This window comes from Xenopus laevis, chromosome 4S, assembly GCF_017654675.1.
Source record: "Xenopus laevis strain J_2021 chromosome 4S, Xenopus_laevis_v10.1, whole genome shotgun sequence".
Classification (NCBI taxonomy): domain Eukaryota; kingdom Metazoa; phylum Chordata; class Amphibia; order Anura; family Pipidae; genus Xenopus; species Xenopus laevis.
This window is the reverse complement of record NC_054378.1, coordinates 12,364,503-12,388,297: the sequence shown is the minus strand read 5'-3', so window position 1 is coordinate 12,388,297 and position 23,795 is coordinate 12,364,503. Positions and strand designations below refer to the sequence as shown.

The window sequence follows — 23,795 nt, the reverse complement described above, 5'->3', positions numbered from 1 at the left end:
CATCATACTAAAAATGATCTCAAAGATGAACAACCCCATGGCCTGCTACTTGGTTGCTATGGGGTTACCAGCAAAGTAAAAACATGGTTGTTTGTGTGGAAAACATGTTGCCTAGCAACATATGGTACTGACACCACATTCTGTATCGAAAGGGTTAAAGTAAAAATGTATGGAAATTATAATTCGAAATTGGATATGTTTACATAAATATCCTCTCCAGTCAGCCAAACTAATCTAGTTCCTGACTGGAAAAGGCTATGGCAGCCATTTTGATTCTCTCAGGACAAGTTCTTTAGGCCTGGGAAATGGGGGTGAAGGCCTTGTGTTGTTCTAAGGTAGAACATGGCAGAGTATAAAGAATAAAAATGAGTTCAGGCCTCAGCAGGGCAGTAAGGCAGTAAAACAATGGCTGACATGGGAGACAGTTATGTGGGGCAGTAAAAAAGCAGTAGGGCAGACAACAGGACCCGGGATGCTGGGCTATATTTATACCAGCTGAAATATTCTGTCAAGTGAGGTCTGCTGTCGGAGAGGTGACAGGAGCGAGTGACAACAGGAGGGAGTGTGGGGGTGGAGCACGGGAGAGTTCTCCCTATCTGCCTTTCTTTAAGGGGGTCTGTCAAAATCCCACAGCTTCATTCCCATTCCAAACCCTCTACTGGCCTGGGAATTGTCTACTATTTGTATTCTTCCGCCAAGCAGGCACAGCCAGGATGCCTGAGCCTGTCAAGAAATCAGGTAGGATGGGGCAAGTGATGGGGATGAAGGTGGGCGACGTACTGGCATTACATGAGCTTGGGACTGAAATGGACGGCAGAGGTGGCGTAACTGCTGGAATGTGGATAGGCAACTGGCGTATTACATTAAGATGGCCACTACACAGGAATTTCTATCTAAAGTTCAGCCTACCATTTGAATGGACTATAAGGGACACATTTACTTAGCTCGAGTGAAGGAATAGAATAAAAAATACTTTGAATTTCGAAGTATTTTTTTTGGCTACTTCGACCATCAAATTGGCTACCTTGACCTTCGACTATGACTTTGACTTCGAATTGAACGTTTCGAACTAAAAATTGTTCGACTATTCGACCATTCGATTGTCTAAGTACTGTCTCTTTAAAAAAAACTTCGACCCCCTACTTCGCCACCTAAAACCTACCGAACCTCAATGTTAGCCTATGGGAAAGGTCCCCATAGGCTTTCTAGCCAATTTGTGATCGAAGGAAAATCGTTTGATCGATGGATTAAAATCCTTCGAATCGTTCGATTCGAAGGATTTAATCGTTCGATCGAACGATTATTCCTTCGATCGTTTGATCGAACGAATAACGCTAAATCCTTTGACTTCGATATTCGAAGTCAAAGGATTTAACTTCAACAGTCGAATATCGAGGGTTAATTAACCCTCGATATTCAACCCTAAGTAAATGTGCCCCTAAAACTTGCTTATCTCTAACTGTGTTAACACCAACAAATTATTCCTTTAAATAGAGGTATGGGATCCATTATCCGGAAACCCATTATCCAGAAAGCTGCAAATTATGGGATGGTCGTCTCCCCCATAGACTCAAATTTAATCAAATATTTCCTTTTTCCTTGTAATAATAAAACAGTAGCTTGTACTATAGTATTCTGGATAACAGGTCCCATATACTCTCCTCTAGCTCACATCTAGCATGCATCTGTGGGCCAATCTAAACTTCTATCTTCAATTCAATTTATCATTTTCATCAGCATATCCATTATGTATATATTTGTCTGTACATCATTGGATGGTCATACTATTTTGACGGTGAAAAATCTAGGGTCCTCCAACTAGTTGAGGGCTAGTTGTGACCCTCCTAGTCATTTTATGGCTCTCAATCTATTCAAGGTCTCCATAGACCTATTCGTTTATTTTGCAATTTTTTATTAGGTTGAAAACATGTTGTGTGTATGTTCCAGTACATGGAAAACTGTTCCATTGAAAAACGGCAACTTCCAGATATCTGCGCATTAATCCTGTCCTTGATCTGAAGGCATGGCTAGTGGAAATTATGATCCGATCGCTCTCCCAAGGGCCAAATGATCGGAGCAGCCGATGTTGAAATAACATCTTTGCCAAATGAGATTGATGTAGCTGTCATCATCTATTTAGCATCTAGCTGATGAGCAACAGTCAACATCTATGACTTATGTATTAGGGTGCCTGGGGCAGAGTGGGCAGTTATATCATTGACTTCTGCTGAGCTGGAGGCAACAAGGACCCATGGAAGGCAAAAAAGCAAAAAGGGATAATTTCCAGTTATTTTGTTTGGTATTTCCGACTGCTTATTTGAGAGGAATCCTATAGAAAATGCCAGCTGGCTCTGCACACTCAGGGGGCATGACACTCAGCAATGTGAGAATGACATATGACCCAAGTGCATGCCAGCTTGATCTGTAGCTTATCTTAGCTACTGTAAAAATGCATTGACTCTCTTACCACCCCCTTGTCCTTATAGGAGAAATGTATACTCCGGCATTCCCTAATTTAGAGCCCACCCTCTCTATAATCCAGAGTATCCCCAGAAGCCCATAGTTAATTTAGATTGACAGATATGGTTTTAGAAAATAGCATTGGATATTTTAAATAGTTCTATGGTCTTTCGTTTTGAAAGGGACAAAAGTTGGAATCTCTTTTGCGTAGGGTCCAACATTAATTTATCTTCTGCTGCATTACTGGGTGTCCTAACATTGGTGGGGCCATCTAGAATTGATATGTCCCTCAAAAAGGAGCTTTGTGCATCATCCATCAGAAGTTATTTGTTCATGAGTATAGAAATGATCTTGTTCCTTGCTTAAGAATTGTCCAGTTCTTACTCAATTCCAACTCCCAGCACCCCATCAGCAGCCCACAACTATATTAACTGCTGAGAGATGTAGATTAGCAACAAGCTGAGTGTGCATGGCTGCACAAAGTGAATCTGCCTCAGTGTTTAGTGTCATACAGTAAAACCCAACTAGTTGCTGACATACAACTTGGCTTTCCTGTATTTTAGGCTAGGGGGGGATTGTGTATGTGCTTGCACCTGCTCTGCATTAATCTTATTGTGACATACGTGTTGTCCTCATTGCTGCATTGTGGCATCGAGCGATGTATTCTACTGGTGGATACAGAAATGCCAACCCTTAAATATCCATTCACTCAGCTATATACAGATCACAGACCTTTGGGGAAATGGTCCAGAGAGGATTTTGCACCTCCTATAAATTGCTCACAAATTGATTTACTAATATAGTCAACGGGGATATAGTGGCCACAGTATATGCCTTACAAATGTTCTCACTCCTTTGCTACACGACTTCTATCATTCCCAGAATGAAGGGCTATAAATCCATTTGTGAGTAACCTGGTAGCCGTATCATATATAAATACTCATGTTTCAACCCCCGAGGGAGGTGAGATGTTTCAAAGGTGGCAAGGAGATGGCCACAGGATACTTTACATACCCTCCCATAGCCATAAAATTTGAGAAGCCCCCTGTTTCAGAAGACTTTTATTCAAGATTCCTGGAAGGATACAGAGGAAGGTGCAATGTATAGGGTATCTAGCACCATTTCTCACCCTAAACTTATTATTAAAATCAATCTTGACTCCTGGTGACCCTTATGGACAGTATTAATTCAGAATGTCCTGTCTTCTGTTTTAGTCCCAAAGCTTCAGATGCCATTGATTCTGTATTTGCATCAGCAGTCAGATGGCAAAGAGGCTTTAATCCACCCACGTCACAAACAGCAGATTAATTAATTGGAAAAATCCCTAACTTCTTCTCAGCAGTATGTTGAGTGGTATCCTACCTAAACGACCCATAACCTGGCACTATCCCAGCATTCAGTCTGTTCATACAGTTTACCACTATTTACATGGCAAATGCTTGGCATTGCCATCACTGTGATTATTAGGGATGCACCGAATCCAGGATTTGGTTTGGGATTCGGGACAGGACATGCTGTAAAATATATGTTTGTTAATGGTGCTTAGCAGTGATGTAATTATTGGGAACCCAGACCCCCTTGGGGCCCGCTGAAGCTGTGATAGACACGTATTTTGGTGTTTGAGTGCACGTGGCTGTAAAACAGGGAGTGTGCGTTTGGAAGACTAGGGGCAATAGTCCAGAGGGGGGACAGTAGGGATATGCACCCTGGCCAGTGACTGAAACGGGTGTATTAGAATATAATGTGCCCTCTGTTGAAAATTATAAAGCTATTGGAAGTCACCCTGGAGTTTCCTGGGTTGTAGGTCACCGGGGTGACTTCAATACGCTGATAATTTACAATAGGGGCTTACATGTTTTCCTATGTATAATCCAAGAAGATTCAGTAGCTTCCTTTCTTATTGGAAGCAAAGAAGTTCTATTTTAAGATACTGAACTGTTTGCAGCTGAAGTAAAAGTGAGGTTAATCTGTAGGCACATAGACTAAAGGTCAACCAGGTTGACATTTGTAGAAGCCTTATTTACAGCTTTGGATATACATCTGCAACCATGTTATGAGCTAAGGAGTGGGGGAGACCACAAAAGGGAACCAAAACACACAATAGCACTGGGAACACATTTTTACCCTTTTAAGGAATGTGAACTTGGTTTTGTTGCTGTTTTTGATTTCCCCATGGTTATCAAGAAGATAAAGGACAATGTTTGTACTATGTTTGTAAGGGCAGTGGCTGATGGTGAGATTTGTCGCCTGTGATTATTTAAGTACAACTGCAGGCGACAAATCTTTCGAAAATGTCTCTACTTTGGAAATCATTGAAATTGCTGGCGGTAAGACCAACACTCCGCTTCGTTCTTCCAAAGTCGCCCCAAGTTACCTCTGGAGGAAACGTCAAGCATTTTGCGAAATGTAGGTTTTACAAATCTCCCCATGAGCGTCTGCCATAAAAGTTTATGACATCTGTACATGGTGCAACCCCAATAACCATGTTCCCTTAATTTTGGGAGTCATTTTTACCACAGAACAGTATATACAGTAGCATTCCTAAATATATGCATTATAAGTCTCTTATAATCTATGTTTGCCCCTGATGCTTAAAGTGATAAAGTGCCTTGTAAATTGCACCAGGTCCTCCCTGAATCGTAGTCCAATGGACTGCTATTTATCTTTTTCTATGCTATTGCTCTTCTCTTTGGATCTGTATCTGTTTAGAAAATGTACCTGTGTAGTTATATAGCCACACCTCTTACCTGATTTATATAAGTAATGGCATTGGACCATCAGCAACACATTGACTAGGTGCAAGGTGATTGAGTGAGAGCACATGGTTCAGTCAGGTGGAAACATTAACAGTTGTTGTAGTTAATTTCCCACCTAGAGCCTTTGGCTCTGGAAAGGTGCTGCTTAATGACAGCTAAAGAGTCCTAGGGCCACTCAACATCTGCCTTGACCAAGGTCCCATCTTAATTAAAGATGCTCATGAACCCAAGTACATTCATACATCATTGTACACAAGACTACAGTATCATGAAGCTAACTAGCAGTTTTCAGTAATCCTTCGCCAGAACAATATTGACCCCTTATTCTATTATGTGGTGTAGTTGTATAGTTATGTACCTATCACAAAATATAATCAACTATCCCACCTCATGCTGAGACTTGAGTAATGCTATGTTGCATGAGGCATTCTGCTCTACTAAAGGATTAATTTAGATCCCCATTGTCATCTGCACACAGCGTTTACCAAAAAACCAAAGTCGGAGGAGGTCTCAGTGGGAGGAACGGTTACATTTTTGGCAGAGACAGAAAAACCTGGTTTGAAGGTGAAGTGGCAGCGGAACAATGTTGACATCACTGCAAATGAGAGATTTGCCATAAAGTCTGAGGGCAAACAACACTCACTGACCATCAGCAATGCCATCACAGAGGATGAAGTAGTCTATGCTGTCATTGCAGGAACCTCTAAGGTCAAGTTTGAGTTAAAAGTCAAAGAACAAGGTAAGATTCCCTAAAACAGATAAGTGTCAATATGGTGTTACATACAGGATATTGAATATATAAGAATTAGCGATGTATGGTATAAGCATATGCAAACTTGGGATCTCTTGCTTTCTTCTACAAGATCAAGATCAAGTTTGGCCCCCAGTATGTAAGCATATAGAAGCCCATATATTACACTGGCATGATGGGGAACAAAACCAGGGGCCCCATAGCTGTATGCACTCTTACCGTGCTTACATTGATGTGCTAATGAGAAGCAGATAGTAAAGTTAGGAAATCAGAGGATAAATATTTCCACCACCCGAATGCAAATACAACCATGTACATTCACAAAGCTAAGGAAAGTATACTTGTACCTCAGTGAATTTTAATGATGTTTCTACCTGTTAATCCTGCTTTCATATATTATCATGTGCTGTTGAAACCCAAGAAGTTAAGTCCCTCAAGTGTTGCCAAATCCTTTTTCCAGAAAAAACTGAGGAATCTCCTGCCCCAGTTTCAAATCCAGATCCAGCTCCAGCTGCTCCTGAAGCTTCTGAAGCACCTGCCCCACCAGCCTCTGATGGCTCAGCTCCACCTCCCACTGAAGCTGCTGAGGCTAAACCCCCAGAGTCTTCTGAAGGTAAATGATTGTTCAACTGGATCAACGCACGTTGGCTGGGAAATATCCCATGTAAATGTCATAGAACCGGTGCCTTAGGGTTATCCTAGATTCTGCCCTGTCATTCACTCCTCATATCCAGTCACTTATTAAATCATGTCACTTCCACCTAAGGAACATATCCAAAATACGATCATTTATCACCCAAGACGCTGCCAAAATTCTTATTCACTCTCTCATCATATCGCGTCTAGACTACTGCAACTCTCTTTTAATTGGCCTCCCCCTCCAGAGACTGTCACCTCTCCAGTCCATAATGAACACTGCTGCGAGGCTCATACACCTCAGCAACCGCTCATCCTCTGCCTCGCCATTCTGTCAATCCCTGCACTGGCTTCCGTTACCTTTCAGAATCAAATTCAAATTAATGACACTGACTTTCAAAGCACTTCACAACTCTGCTCCACCCTACATCTCTGAACTCATCTCTATATACTCACCCACTCGCTTACTTCGCTCCTCTACTGACCTGCTACTCAACTCTTCTCTCATTACCTCCTCACATGCTCGCATTCAAGACTTTGGAAGGGCTGCACCCCTCCTCTGGAACGCTCTCCCACGATCTGTCCGACTTTCTCCCAACCTTTTGCTTTCAAAAAATCTCTGAAAACGCACTTCTTTCGAGAAGCCTACCCTCACTCTGCTTAACTACCAAACGCAACACCACATACAACACCACATTTCTCACCCACTTACTTCGATCTTGCCCACTCCCACACCTTGTGTATTACTCCCTTCCCTTTAGACTGTATGCCTATGCATAGGGCCTTCCTCACCTCTTTGTACCTGTATTGATTGTGATGTTTGTTACTCCATATATTCTATGTATGTAATTCATGTGATGTAGTTGTATAATCACAGTTACTTTACAGTGCTACGCAATATGTTGGCGCTATATAAATACATGTTAATAATAATAATAATAGAACACGGGTAACAGTGTGGCATATATATTATTTCCCCAGCTACTGCTACTCAACCAGAACCCCCTAAGGATGAAATCGGACTATTCCTGGAAAGACCACAGGATGGGGAAATCACTGTTGGTAAGTGTTTATTTTGTATGTATAGATAACTGTGATCCTTAGAAGACCATTGTCCTCTTCTCATTCTCATTGTCACTGTGACCTTCAGGCACAAACATCAAGTTTACAGCCCGAATTGCCGGAGCCAATTTGATTAAGAAGCCCGTAGTCAAATGGTTCAAAGGCAAATGGATGGACCTGACCAGCAAAGTTGGCAAACATTTGCAGCTCCATGAGAGTTATGACAGGAACACCAAGGTAATAGGAGGCTTCCTTCAACTGACGGCAGAATAATTTCCATGCATTTGGGTTTCTCACGCCTGCCAGCCAGAGGGGACACTGTGTGCTTTCAAGACACACATTCCATTGACTGGTTTAGATAATGCTATCTGAATAGTTCTTGTAGTACAAGTCTTCATTCAGTCATACTATGGAAGGTTACATTCAATGTAGATAAATGCAAGCTTACATGTTTAATGATTAAACGATTGAGGAAGAGACGTACTAATGACGTCTCAAAAGCATAGCAGAATTGTCCTTTGAATATGATTTAGATATTCCAGTGACCAACAGCAAAATAATTCATCGTAAGCCAACAGCTGCAATACTTGTAAGATAAAGAGATAATAGAAGTCATCAAGGAGTTTATTGGCCATATAAAGGCATTATACCACAGGTCAACTGCTTTTATAGAGGTCATAATACTCCAAGGTCAATTCTAATGTGTTTATATTTTACAGTATAGGGTACATTATATGTTTTATAGTACACAGGTTTCCATGATTTATGTGACACAAGTGTCATGGCTAATAATGTATCCCTATTGTGAAATATGAGGATATTTCAGGGAGCTTGAAGACCATATAAAGGCACAAGGCTAAATACAAGGATATTTATACCATATAAAGGGTTCGATCAGGAAAACTTGGCTATCTTCGCAGAAGACTCTCATAACATCCTATTTAGCTATATTTTATTTTAGATACTAGCCTATTACAACCTTTAGTATTTACTGGTGAACTTTGAGGATGCTTCATCTTGTCAGACCTCAACCAGAATTAGGGGATCTGTTTTAGGGACCAGTAAAGAAAATGATGGATCTATGTAATAATGCAAGGCTTTAGCTGTCTCTTTTAGCTTTATCATTTCTCTGGTTAGAACAGCACACACGTCAGGATTTGATCAAACAGCACCAACCTCAGCATTTCTGTTCTATTTGCTTTTAACTTACAGTCTGTTTCTCTTCCAGATTTACACCTTTGAGATACAGATAATTGGGGCAAAAACCACCTATGCCGGGGGTTACCGTTGTGAGGTTTCCTCAAAAGACAAGTTTGACAGCTGCAATTTCAACCTAGCCGTTCATGGTGAGCATTACAGTCATTCGTTTTCCATGTGTTCACATATCAACTGCAGAAGTAACAGATGTCTACAGTCCTGCTGCAATGTGATACCGAGGGTGGATGCAGGACATTTCCTATCTCCTGTTTGAGCTTGTAACCTGTCTATTTATTTGAAATTTAGTCCCATGCTTTAAAGAAAGCATAAAACCTTCCTACTTGTGTCACCAAACTGCACTGCTCCAGTCCAGAGTCTAGGGCAGCATTGGAACAAAGGACAGCCCTGTGGAATGGGTTATGTACTTGGAGTGTTCTAGAGTCTATGGTTCTATGTTATGGTTGTAATAGAGGCGAAAAGGCTCCCTATCGTACACTAGAATATGATATTTCAACTGCCTCGGCTTCGAAGAAGGTCTCACGTTGCCTTTTCTTTCTATCTGCAGAGGCCGCTTCATCAGGAGAGGTAGACATTCGCGCAGCATTCAGGCGCACGTAAGTATCCTACACACTTTTCCTTCCACTATTCCTGATCCTTTTGTCTGAAAAAGAGAGTAAAAGAGAGTAAAACTTTCATTTTTATAAATTATATATAACATTATATATATTATAACAAAATTATATCTGCCCTTGCTCTTGGAATCATTTCTTTATCTGGCTATCACATAAGTGATATGCAACTTAGCACCAGCATCAAGTAGATGAATCGTCTGTATCACTTAATAGTAAAGGGAATATGGAAAGTGATGCTGAAACCATCCATACTATTAATAAAGACAATGGGGCAGATTTATCAAGGGTCGAATTTCGAAGTAAAAAATACTTCGAAATTCGACCATCGAATCAAAATACTTCGACTTCGAATATCGAAGTCGAAAGATTTTTTACCGAATTTGGCAATTGAACAATCGAACGGAAATCTTTCGATCGTACGATTAGATTGTTTGAATCGAAACGATTTTAGTGATCGATCAAAGGATTTTCCTTCAATGTCAAAAGACTTAGAAAACTGCTCTAGAAGGTCCCCATAGGCTAACACAGCACTTCGGCAGGTTTAATTTGGTGAAGTATTGACATCACTTTCCACTGGGCATCCACTGGGCATCCACTGGGCATCCACTGGGCATCCTCCTGGCTCTAATCAAAGCAGGCGCAAATACGGGGGGGGGGATTAGTTAAAATCTCAGGAATTATTTTTTTATATTTTCTCATTATTATATATCCACTGTTTTCAAAATAGAATCGCTTCTTCTCTAATGCATGTTAAAACAAGAAAGGTTTTCTGATCCTCGTGGGCTGGTGGCACTTCTGAGCAGAGAAGCATTCAGTTAGGTTTCAGGACATTAGGTTTTCTATTTTAAAAATGATTTGAAAAACAATGAAAGTATAGCCATTTAGTTGGATTTTCAAGACGTGATTTTTCACATGATTTGGTAACCGTCATCCAAAACACATTCACAAATTCTGTACATACGGATTTTGGCTTTAAAGGACAATCAATAGTCACCTAAGGCTTTTATTTTATTATGCTTAAAGAATAAGTAACCTTGAAAATAAGTGAATGTAAAATTGATGAGGGTGCTATTCTAAGCACTTTTGCAATGTACATTACATTAAGGGATACATGTACTTTGAATATGAATACATTTTATTACAACAGCACCACCTGCTGGTCATTTTCCCACCAGTCTGACCACCAAGTAGTCAAGGAAGTTGTCATGAGAAAGAAAGAAACTGCTCTACCATTCTTCTGCTTAGGAAAGAACTTTCTCAAATCTTTCCCAAGCAGAAAAACATCAGAGCAGCCTCTTTCTCCTGACTTCTTCCTTGTTGTAATAAAATTCATTCATATTAACAGTACATGTATCTCTTAATAACTTGGAATAAAAAATAAATAAATAATGAATGTACGTTGCAAAATAGAATAGCACTCTCATCAGTTTTAAATGTACTTATATTAAAGGTTTACTTATCCTTTAAAGGCACTGGCAGACAGCTAAATGTTTTACATGCAAGATCCTCTCTATTGCCAGGCTTTAAAAAAAAGGGTGAAACTCCCAGTGTGCATCACTCTAACACATTAGTACAGGTATGGGACCTGTTATCCAGAATGCTCTGGACCTGGGGTTTTCCGGATAATGGATCTTTCCGTAATTTGGATCTTCACATCTTAAGTCTACAAGAAAATCATGTAAACAATAAATAAACCCAATAGGCTGGTACAAGATACTGTTTTATTATTATAGAGAAAAAGGAAATCATTTAAAAAATGTTGATTATTTGGATAAAATGGAGTCTATGGGAGACGGGCATTCCCGTAATTCGGAGCTCTCTGGATAACTGGTTTCCGGATAACAGATCCATTACCTGTATCTATATACTTGTAATCATGGTGGTCAGTTTGTGTCTGTTTTACATATCTGAATGATGTTTATGTGTTCTGAATGATGTCTTCTTGTTTTTTTGTAAAACTGCATAACATATTTTGTACAAGTGACAGTAAAATTTACAGTTCATATAAGGATGTGAGAATATGTTGTTAGTGGGTGCAACTAAAATCTATCTATGAAACTCTCAGGAGCCTTGTAGGAGCAGCAAAAAGAAGAGTATCCATTGCCTTCAGGTAGCTAAGCTTTGCTCAAGCAAACCATCCGTTTCCTCCCAATGAGTTTTATTTTTACCTACTGTAATGGTCACAACATTGAATCCATTTAGCTAATAAGCATTTATAAGCAGCCATTATTTTTGTATTACGTGGAGCATAGCTGATTGTGTGCATTGAACATTTGCAGTTAAACAGATTTGGAACTGTTTCACTGGTTGCCTTGCCAAAGACATTCTCCATAGACCTTCACAGAAGGGTTCTTCTAAGTCACTAACAAACTTTAATATGGGAAACTGATGAAAATGTAGTCTAAAGGGCAGTGCTGGAAGCTGTTCAGCCATGATTTTGGTATGTTTGTGTGAAACTCTAAGTAAAGGTGTTATCCTTAGTGTAGTTGCTAACTAGGGGTGCTACTAGAATACGAGTGGTTGGAAGAGAAGATGGAGGAAGAAAAGAGACCAGACAAAAAAGTATGGAGCAATGGTAACCAAGAAGAAAAGGAAGAAAAATATCAATCAGGGTGGTTGTGATAAAAAAGAAGAAGAAGAAGAAAGATTGGAAGAGCAAGAAGAATCTAAAGAAGAGTAATGATAGGAGAGCAGAATGGAAGGGGAGTTAGCAGGGCAGATTAATGCACAGGCTCCCCTAGGCTATAGCCTAAGGATTCAGTGCCCATTTCTTTCCTTTAATATTTATTTTTATTTGCACTGCAGGGTACGGATGGTAACACATGCTTTGAGAAGGCAGACAAGGCACATGTAACCCAGCAGTTTGGGTGCACAAGTGCCTGCATCTGCACACTTCTGAACCCAGCAGTAGCCTAGAAGAGGGGACTGTGGATGTAGCCTAGGGGCCTCGCATATAATTGATCTGCCACTCAGAGTTGGCTAATAAAAGCTGGAAAGCCAAACGGATGAGGTGGTTAACATTAAGGAAAGTGAAGAGCCAAATAAGGGGAAAGCAGAAACCAAAGGTAGGATGGACTTAGGGGAGAACAGTGAGAAGAAATAGAGGTGGATGAGAAGGGCTAAAGGAGAATAAAGAATGGAAGAAGCAGTAAAGTCATGAGAATGAGAACAGTGAAGAAATGGAAATGGAAGAATGTAGTGAGAATTGGGAGGGAGAAGTAAGAAGGGATAGAAGAGAACTGGAGAAAGGAGTCAAACAGAGAATAATTCTTGGGGTATGGGAAAAGGAATGGGAGATGGGGAGCACACAAGAGAAATGGGCATAGATTGGGCACAGAATACTGACAAAAAGATTACTGAACTATTATGAGGAGGAAAATGAAAAACATATTACCATTTACTGAATGCTACAGTTGTATGTCCCATGCTCACTCATATTTACCTTTTACTTGTGCAACTATGGAGGATTGTTTAGCTGAAGCAAACAGCTCATTTTATGTATAGTGTACATGTAAATAGGCAGGGGAGGAAAGTCTAATGCACACAGTCAGCTGTGCTCCATTACTGTTTACTAAAGGGAACATGAAATAAAAGTCAACCTTCAATTGATAAATAGAAGATAGTTTCCTTATATATTCCATGAAGAGGTTGAAGGGAGGGACTGGGGGTAAAAACTACAGATACACTCACTGCTTGGGGTATATTTAGTGAAAAATATTCAATCTCCCTTAATTAAAATGCTTGTGTTTGTAGGAGGTAGGATGCCGCAGTCAAGTGAGTCCCAAGTAACACCCAAAATCAACCATAGGGAGTCATTAGGGATGAGGAGGGGGTAGGGCTTATTTTACACTTCATTTTGTTTTAAAAAAAATGTACAACTTTACAAATATGTCCCAGAGCCAGTCAGCTTGGTGAGCCTACAGATCCCTGATTGGAGGAGCCTGTATGCATATTGAGTAGATAAAGGTAACCATAAATAGGTGCTGAACCACCCATGATCTGTCTCTTTACTGACAGATAAACAAAGGGTTGAGATTGGAAAGGCATTTGGAGGAGATAAGGAGGCAGATTTTACTCATTGGCAGGAAAGGATTTTGCTGAGCAAAGAAATTGACAAAATTCCAGAATTCCAATGTCTCTACAAGTTGTCACTGAAAGTTCTGACTCTCTCCTCAGACTTTCAATGCAACTGAATTCTGGGACATTGCGTGAAAGACTATTTGTGTCACCACCCTCATGTTGCACTGGTGCCCAAGAGCTGGAGCTCTGTGCCTGTCACTCTCCATCACTCGCGTCTCTAGTAGGCTTATTGGTGCCGATGTCACTTTCACTGTGTCACACTCATGTTACCCCTGTCACTCACGGATTTATGCTTCTGTGAAGTCATTCTTTCCCAAAGAGAATGGAATGTTGTGGGCTACATGTGTCTCTCCTCCTGTGTCTTTTGCCTGCAAAGGGGCCACTTTTTGTGTATAGACAAAAGCAACCATTGTGCACGGTGTAAGGGTTATAGTGAGCACGGATGCACCAAATCTAGGACTCGGCTACAAACTAGCATTTATTATTTTTGCAGAATTTATCCAAATCTTATGTATCCAGCCCAACCTTAAAAGTCGTGTGATTTCAGCTGAACGCAACTGTTGTCTTTTTTAAATTTTTCCATTTTTTTCAAACTTGAATAGGAAAATTAGGGTTTGGATCCTGTTCCGAATGATTTATGGATAGGGATGTGGCGGATCTCTTTTTCCACATTCAGCCTAAAATTGAACCTTCCACTAAGGAATCCTTAAACAAATCCTAATCTTAATTTTCATTGGCCAATGAGCATTTCATGAATCCTAAATAAATATCATAAATGAGCATTTTTGCGGGAAAAGCACGGCACACAAAATGTGCGTTTTTAGAGTTTGGATGTGGTTTGGTCAAGCAGTCGAGTTCACCTGAATCCTGTAAAAAAAAAGAGACCTGGGTTTGGCTGCATTCAGAATTGAATCTAGGATTCATTCATATCTATTTATAGAAGATTTGGTATTCGGTGCACCCTAATAGTAGCTAAGTATGGTAGGGAAGGGGTTGCAAATATACAGTAGAAAGGCAAGACACCAAATAATGGGGCCTTAAACAGGTTATTTTACCAACTCATCCCTCCTTGCAACCAGAAATGCACACAAAACATAGGCCCTATTCTAAGCACAGCCCTATTCATATTGCAGTTTGTATACCTTGTCTGTATTGATTTGTGCATCCCCTTGTTATTATCAGTGCAGAACCTGTGCAAATATGAACTTTGTCTCCACCTACCGTATCTGTTGCATGAAAACGTTTATTTCATGATCCTGCGACCCCTGAGATTTCCCCGACTCACCCCTTGTGGTCTTGCAAACAGCTTGATATGACATTCTGTAGCCTCTAAAAAAAGAGGTTCAGATGCCTATGTTGTTATCTGTTGTTGTACTGAGGGTTTATTCACTGGGTTTAATAAACATGAAACAGCTGGAATGGCAGACTTGTATCTGGTGCAGCTCTTGCCTCAATGGGGCATGGTCCATGTGCAACACTGTGATTGTGATTGCATTCCTCTTTCTGTAGCGGAGATGGAACTGAGGAAGCAGGGGAACTGGATTTCAGTGCTTTGCTCAAAAAGAGGTGAGTACAACTACATATCATGTGACTGCTGCAGGTCTCGCCTTCATATTGCTATTGTATTGTCTACGTGACTTCTGTCTTCTGTGGTTACCAGTAGCACAACACATGGTCCTGAACATATCACTTTTACGGTATATGTTCCCTGCCCTTAAAATGAGTGACCTTTCCTCCCTTTAAGACTTTACACCATGTTTCTGAGCACCATATGCATTTAATCAACAGCACATTCATGCACATGAAACAGTTTTACCACCACTCATTTACTCCAAAGCTTGTAGAACTTCTGATTATCTAGGATTCAATCCAACTTTACTGAGGAACATTCATATTTGCCCATCATGTTGTCTTATTACATGAAATCAAGATCACATTAGACCTAACACATACGTTCCACCACAGCCCCATCTCTCAACAACTTACATGTGTGTCCATTTAACATGCCAACTTTCCGACTTTCTTGTTTTTTCCTTTGCTCAACCAGTCCAATGTTCATTTTGCAATTGTTATCGCCAATGTCTGCTTCCAAGGCTTCTATCTATCAAAAGCTTTTTATGTTCTTGTTGGTGTTTCCGCCAAATTCATCTGTCATTTGTTGTTATCTGCTTTAACTCTGCGCAGAGTGCTTTTGACTCCATGTATTTCCAGTGCGCTTGTTGCTCTAAAAAAAAATGCCATGTTTGGTCCAGTTAAAACAACGATCCTTTACTCAAGAGTATACTCATAGTCTCCAAAAATGGCCCCTTCACCCCAAACTGTAAATACAGTTTCTCAACAGAGTTAACATACATTTCCTCAGCTCCTGGTCTTCTTAAACAATCAAATCTACATATTCTAGAAATTAAGAAATTATTCCCAGTACTGTATCTAGTTTTAACACACAATAGCTTCTTCATTCTTCACCAGACTTAGTTCCTTACATAGTTCATCTACTACATCACGGCTCCTGAACTCCATTAAAGGAGAAGGAAAGTATTCTAAACTTTGTTACCCAGATATAAATTCTACTTCTTTTTTTTTCTTTGGATAAAATGTCCCAATCCCCTATGTTTGTTAGAGACATTTCAGGTTCAAGCACCATTAACAATATTTCGGTAGGTGGGAATTTGCGGGGAATTCCCGTGATTTGCCGCTGGCGAATACATTTACTAAACCGCCGCGGAAAAAAAATTGGACGCCCGCATCAGTTTTTCTGGACGCTGGCGCATTTTTGCCGCGAATGTGTGCCGGCATCCAAAAAACGTGAATTTTTCACTGTTTCACGAATTTCACAGGAAATTCGCGAATTTTTCGGCGAATCTAAACTCCCCAAATTCGCCCATCACTAGCCAAGATTATTCAAAGAATACTGTATATAAGATGTAGCATAACATCCCATCCTAAATTCCATCCTAGATGGCCTTCAGCACAGGGTCCACCATAAGATGATATTTTCCTCCATAGAGGAGCCAGCCCCACAGTTTTGGAACCTAAGCTCTAAGTTCATATTTTCCGAGTGTACATTACTATTCCAGCCAGTTTGTTGAGGCTATGTACTTGTAACATGTCATTATCCAGATTTCTGCCCATCAGCATTCTTTATTCTCCTAAACAGGCCACCAACAACAAACCTATACTATGTCCTGTTATACCGTGCCTAGTGCCTGACAAAATCCATCTGGCTTACAGTTATCACAGCTTCTTGTCTAAATTCTACTTCTGGCATTCCTATAACTTAAACAGTGCTGCATCTTGCTATCGTCCAGAGCTTGAGATGGTCTATGTGCATCTTTGTCATCTTCTAACCCACTGCTTGGTCTGCAGTCTGCATTCCATCCACACACCCAGCTGCATCCATGCTTGGAATCTGTTCTGCCCTGTATCAGTCACTCGTACTCACCTTGCATCTCTTTCTTCCTTTAATTATCTTTGTATTATCTTCCTCTATCACTGATGTCACAGAGAGTAAGTTCTTGGTGTGTTTTTTGTTAAACCTGATTGATACTAACTTGTGTTTTTGGTCAGGCCTAAAAGAATGGTTAGGCCAATCCCTACTGAATTTTAATATTCACCGAGTGATGCCTTGAAAAACCTCTGATCTCATTATTGCATGCCCTCTAGTCATGTTTTAATCTAGACTATGAGTCATATTTGCTATTTCTGCGGGACCATTGGGCACAAACTTCAGTTATCAAAAGAAGAGTGATCGATGAGTTTAACATACACAGCTGCCACTTTCTCTAAATGAAGGGAACTTCTTCCAGGAGCTGACAGCTGATATACATTCTAGTAACAGGATAGTGTGTATCGTACCCTCAAGAAAGTGCTTCATTTCTATATTTAACCTTCCATCAACAGTTTGTCAAAGTCGTCTTTCATCTCCAGCTTTAGTTGGAGAAAGGTAGAAGGTAGATACAGCCATAGAGACATAGAGACCAGGTCATAAAAATTGACAGTCTAGCGAATGTCTGCCAATTAAATTACATTGGGATAGGGAGAAGGTCCTACGCTGTAGAACACGTTGTGTCGATGGTGTATTGCCAACCACATGCAAACATTATGTCCTCTTTTACATGCAAAGTGTTTATGGGTGCACCAGGATTTGTGCCAACTGGATAGATTGACACCACTATTAAATTGCCACCTTCACAGTGGCATAAAATAAACACCACAGACAAAAGTCGCAATATATAATTTTGAGTAACATCTCTTCCAGTAGAAAGTTCTGTTCCTTTCTGTAGCCATGCCAGTTTGTTGTCCTTGTATTGTGATAAATGCAAATAACAACACAATAGCAACCCTTCTCTATGGCCACGGAGAGGTAGAGGTGCTTATCGTGGCAGTGTGTTGGAGTTTTAAATGTGTCCAAAGAGCAGGACTGATTTTAGGAAGGACTTTCACAAAACCGCATGTCTCTAAATTCCAGGTGGCACCTGGAAGGTATCCAAAGATGATACTCTTTTAATATGCATTAACATATACATACGTTCATTTTCCTTTCTCTACAACCAGGTGACTTTTCTTGTGCTTATAATTATGGTCACCTTAAATGCATGTGTTTTTGACTTGGAGTTCACATTTCTTTTCCTACTGGTGAGATTGAATTTCCTAATGCACTTGGGGTGCTTTCTTGGCATGCACTATTTGCACCTGGATTGTGGTTCTGTGATTCCCACACAACTCAACATCATGGGTTGCCTGGTTTCTGCATGCATGATAGTCAAAGTTTGCATTTATTTTGCCTCTCGGACTCGCCCTCGGGCGAGGAACCATGTGGTTGTGCACTGACATGTCTTGCTGTTTCCTACCGCTGGCGATGCGGGTGCCTGCCTCCGCTGCATGTTTTTCTGAATGCCTCTTGGCAAGTCCAGCAGTTTCCTCCGCTCCGTGAATCGGTAAGGATTCATCATTTTTAGGTTTGGTCAAGAGGTTTGGCTAATCACCAAATCTCAGTACTAATTTTACACTTTGAGTCTTAAACAATCAACAATTCAGTCAATGTGAGCAACATATGTGCTTAGAGGAAACTCAAAGTAATGCTTGGGCCTGGTCAAATGACATGTGTCCCAGTCCAGAACCAAATACCATGTTAATTCTGGGGAAATTTATGGAACAAAACAAGAGAAGGTTTAAATGTGTCTCCATGGGTTCAACGACCACTTTAATCCTTGCAGAAGAACATGCCCTAGTCAGTACCCAAAGGAGACAAAAGTGGGCCAACTCCTCCCCAGCTAGTAAGACCCCACCAGGTTGAAATAGTCATTGTATGATCTGATGAAGCTTAATACAGTTATTCACTTACAACTGCAAATATTAAATAAAGGCATTAGTGCTTCTGTTTGGGTTATGGTGAGAGGTCTTAAGATTGATGGATTGCTCTTATACACTCAAAAGGTCCTTTATACCTTCCAGATAAAATAAAATAAATAGGAACAATGGACTTAATATGATCATTTTATTTACTATGAAATCTGAACATTGTAGACTTTGATGACCAAGAAAAATCCAATGAGCCAAACAAAATACTATATATATAAATATTGCTGAATTTTAAGGCTCTAGTGTAAGGGTCAATCTAAAGGATTCATCTGTTACTTGGTTGTGTGGGTCTCAAAACTCTTACCACACACACATATATATACAGTATATACAGTATATATACTTTTTTCCATAGACAATAAAATCAGAGTAACACCACAACAAGCATTTTCTCCACTAAGCAGCAACTTGCCACTGTGAGGCACAACTAGGTGCCAAGATGTCCACATTATTTCCATTTCCAAAAAAGAAATCCAAATGTCAGGCTGCACATGGGAACTTTGACCAAAGAGTTTGCTGAAGCACATGATTCTGTGTAAGAGGCAGTGAATGAAGACAGCTTGTAGAGCAGAGATCAAAACGGAGACTGTGACAGTAAATCTTGGCATGAGGCAACATAAACCAGGGAGGGGAAGGCTACAATACACTAAAAAGATTTTATAGCATAGCAATATATGGTGTACATAAAGGGATATTCTACACAATTGTACCTGTATCCAGCGTGCAGTAACTTCTCAACCATTGGGAAGCTTTGCTGTACACCCTGTCTACATCTCACTCTCCACATTCTACCCTAATTCATCATCTGAAACTGAAAAATATAAGCCAGAATGACAGAATGTCTCAATTAACATGTCTTCAAGTGGGACACTCGAGAGGACTCTCCTTTAAATAGGATTTACTCTCTTTCGCAACATGTATTGGCATGAGCCCAGTATGAGCTCACATGCCACTTGCTAATTGCAATTTACTGTGTAAAGTATAAAGTGCTGCAGTATCACATCAACTCCCACAGGCCAGGATGTCACAGGGAGGAAGCAATACAAATACCAACAGTTTTCTCCTAATAGCCTTATAGTCATATACATAACATAAACATATACATAATTAGACAGGCAAAATCAAGCGAGCAAAGTGAAAGAGAGTCAGATATGAGGACCAACATGGCAGGTAATGTGTAGGTCCCCTGGTATTGGGCCCAATTACCCTTATGACTTGACTGCCTAATTCCCTACCCCATATGACTATATACATCTCAAGGCACAAGCTGAAGGGGGAAAGACCCCAATTTACATAGTTACATAGTTAAATTGGGTTGAAAAAAGACAAAGTCCATCAAGTTCAACCCCTCCAAATGAAAACCCAGCATCCATACACACACCCCTCCCTACTTTTAATGTCATATTAAACATGCTTTCTGGGTCTTTACAGTATTGTGTTTTCCCCACCAGGTGCCCCACCTTCCCCAATTATAGAGAACTAAAGCTTAACTAAAGAAGTAGCTAGAAATGTTGTACGTTATATTTTGAGCTTCTGTACCAGCCCAATGCAACCACAGCCCTTTAGCTGTAAAGATCTGTGTCTCCAAAGATGCCCCAGTAGCTCCCCATCTTCTTTTCTGCTGATTCACTGCACATGCTCTGTACTGCCGTCACTTACTGTCCAGCTTAGGGATCCACTCACAATATACAGTACACATATAATGTCACAATATAAGGCTGATTAGTAATTAATACAGATAATTACTACATGGCAGCACAGAAACCAGTGCAAATAGCATCAGAATTTAATAATCAGCCCTGTAGCATCAGCTTATATTACAGGGGAAGCTTGTTTTCTGCTGGATAATTAGTGACGAGCCCTAAGCTTAGCTTCTCAACAGCCAATCAGAGCCCACTGAGCATGTGAGTGTCACAGACACTTTCCAAGATGGTGACCCCCTGTGACAAGTTTGAAGTTCTGGATCATTGCTGCTATTGACAAGCTGAAACTTGTTCATTATATAAAATACAGCATTTTCAGCCATATTCATTTTTAGGGTTTAGTTCTCCTTTAATCTTTCATACCTACAGCAACTGCTCCACAAGCCCCAGGCAAATGCCTCTCTCTTCCCTCCCCCCACCAGAAAAATCTTTGTGAACATTAGGGACCCTTCAGCCGGGCTTAAACAACAAGTCTCAGAACTCACAGCCTTTTTGTGCATGTTGTTCATGTCAAAGGTTCTCCCTACTCCTGACCTTGTTAAGTGTCTGGAGTTATTTTGGCCCCTTTTAATTTTGCCTTTCTTACCAGTAATGAGCCAAAGCAGGGCACTGAGCCCGATGTGGATGTGTGGGAAATCCTCAAGAAAGCACCCCCCTCTGAATATGAGAAGATTGCCTTCCAGTACGGAATCACTGACTTGAGGGGCCTCTTGAAACGGCTCAAGAAGATGAAGAAGGAGGAGAAGAAGAGTGAAGGTGAAGTAGGGACATGGGGACTATATTTTTTACTCCTCCTTGGTACATCTAACATAAAGCCAAGGCAAGGGGGAATAGGCGACACTTAGTACATAGAGTAGCACCAGGGGGAGTCCAGGCCATCCCTGTCCTTACCACCTGCCAGATATCTTACCATCCAGGCTGGTACCAGCTATGAAAAATTGCAATAGGTTAAGATCATTTGGAGTCTCCATATATAGGGTTCCTTGTCTGCAGTCTCTTAATTCACAAGCCTCCTTTCTGTTCTTCTAGCTTTCCTGAAGAAGATGGATCCTGCATACCAAATAGACAAAGGTCAGAAGATGAAGTTGGTCATAGAAGTGGCCAACCCAGACGCAGAGGTCAAATGGCTGAAAAATGGCCAAGAGATCAGAGTCAGTGGAAGGTAAGAGAACTAAGTGGTGTTAGGGCACAAGGATCAATTTCATGTGAGTCGAAACCAGGAGGTCCAAGGGGGTCAAGGCCCCCCGCCTGAAATCCTCAAATGCTCTTGCTTAATTGAATAAACTCTTCTATATAAAAAGAGGGAGAAATGAAATAGTTATGCAGGGTAAGTGGAAGATATGCCAACACAGTTTAAGATGAAACATGATGTTGGGTGGCAAATTAATTGATGGGGTTTGTTCACTTCACTTCTTCCCTATCCCTCGCTCATTCTCTCTTTTCTTTCTCTCCCTCTCTGGCACTTTCTTCCCTGGTGAATCTGTCAATCAAAATGAATCCTTCAGCAAGTAAGTGCTATTCGATTTCAATTAAACTTTAGTGCTTTTGAATCATTAATATTTCATGTTGTGCAGCTGTCAAGCTTGGATGTTTACCAGCTGTCTAGTTTCTAGGGCTTAAACACTCTAGCGACCAGTCAGCATTAGGCAGTCACAATGGAATATGAATAGTAGGGGGGGGGGGGCATGAACAAAAGACATAAGCAAAAACTTAAGAATAAAATAAAATAAATATGAATAATAACTTAATCATTTTAACATGGCATTACAGGTTTGGGACCTGGGGTTTTCTGGATAATGGATTTGGATCTTCATACCTAAAGTCTACTAGAAAATCATGTAATCATGAAATAAACCCATTAGGCTGGTTTTGCTTCCAATACGGATTAATTATATCTTAGTTGGGATCAAGTACAAGCTACTGTTTTATTATTACAGAGAAAAAGGAAATCATTTTTTTAAATTTGGATTATTTGATTAAATGAAGTCTATGGGAGGCAGCCTGTCCTTAATTCAGAGCTTTCTGGATAACAGGTTTCTGGATAATGGATCCCATACCTGTACTACTTAAATATCTCGCAGTTGTCTAATTTTTCATGGGACAGTCTCGATTTTGACAGCTCAACACACAGTCCCGGGTCTGCTACTGAAATGTCCCGACTTTCTCTTTGATCTCCTGCACTGAACAGCGAGAAAAAGATACAAAGTTTCTAACTTAATTGGCTTTTGGCAGAGAGTCCAGAATACATGGCAGGTCCACTTAGATACTTTTGTAACAATTTAACTTAAGCAAAGAAACAATTGTAAGAATTTAAAGGGATACTGTCATGGGAAAAAAATCTTTTTCAAAATGAATCAGTTAATAGTGCTGCTCCAGCAGAATTCTGCACTGAAATCCATTTCTCAAAAGAGCAAACAGATTTTTTTATATTCAATTTTGAAATCTGACATGGGGCTAGACATATTGTCAATTTCCCAGCTGCCCCAAGTCATGTGACTTGTGCTCTGATAAACTTCAATCACTCTTTACTGCTGTACTGCAAGTTAGAGTGATATCACCCCCTTCCTCCCCCCCCAGCAGCCAAACAAAAGACCAATGGGAGGGTAACCAGATAACAGCTCCCTAACACAAGATAACAGCTGCCTGGTAGATCTAAGAACAACTCTCAATAGTAAAAACCCATGTCCCACTGAGACACATTCAGTTACATTGAGAAGGAAAAACAGCAGCCTGCCAGAAAGCATTTCTCTCCTAAAGTGCAGGCACAAGTCACAGGACCAGGGGCTGCTGGGAAACTGACAATATGTCTAACCCCATGTCAGATTTCAAAATTGAATATAAAAAAAATCTGTTTGCTCTTTTGAGAAATGGATTTCAGTGCAGAATTCTGGTGGAGTAGCATTATTAACTGATGCGTTTTGAAAAAAACATGTTTCCAATGACAGGATCCCTTTAAGATGAGCATGCCTCTTGGGAAACTGTGACTTGCAGCTTAAAGATCAATTCACCTTCATTGGCAAAACTAATAACATATAAAAACCACAGAAATGTGTTCAAACCTTCATAACCTGCCAAAGTTTCGAAATATGAATATGGTAATTAGGGGTGTGGCTACAAAACAGTAAAAAAATTTAATGTGCTCCACTAGGTAAATGTT

General features: G+C 40.4%; 1 protein-coding gene across 1 annotated transcript in view; it reads left to right on the top strand.

Annotated features, from left to right (window-relative positions):
* Positions 1-672: 672 nt before the first annotated feature.
* Positions 673-23,795, top strand: part of mybpc3.S (myosin binding protein C3 S homeolog) — a gene marked incomplete at its 5' end in the record, with an annotated part of 63,075 nt that continues 39,952 nt past the window's right edge. The window contains 14 exon segments of the mRNA NM_001088698.1: positions 673-738; positions 5,695-5,955; positions 6,428-6,580; positions 7,585-7,665; positions 7,754-7,902; positions 8,894-9,011; positions 9,428-9,476; positions 11,560-11,604; positions 15,084-15,140; positions 17,079-17,081; positions 18,488-18,511; positions 21,228-21,394; positions 21,668-21,800; positions 22,144-22,146. Coding sequence (NP_001082167.1) covers positions 714-738; positions 5,695-5,955; positions 6,428-6,580; positions 7,585-7,665; positions 7,754-7,902; positions 8,894-9,011; positions 9,428-9,476; positions 11,560-11,604; positions 15,084-15,140; positions 17,079-17,081; positions 18,488-18,511; positions 21,228-21,394; positions 21,668-21,800; positions 22,144-22,146 — 1,268 coding nt within the window.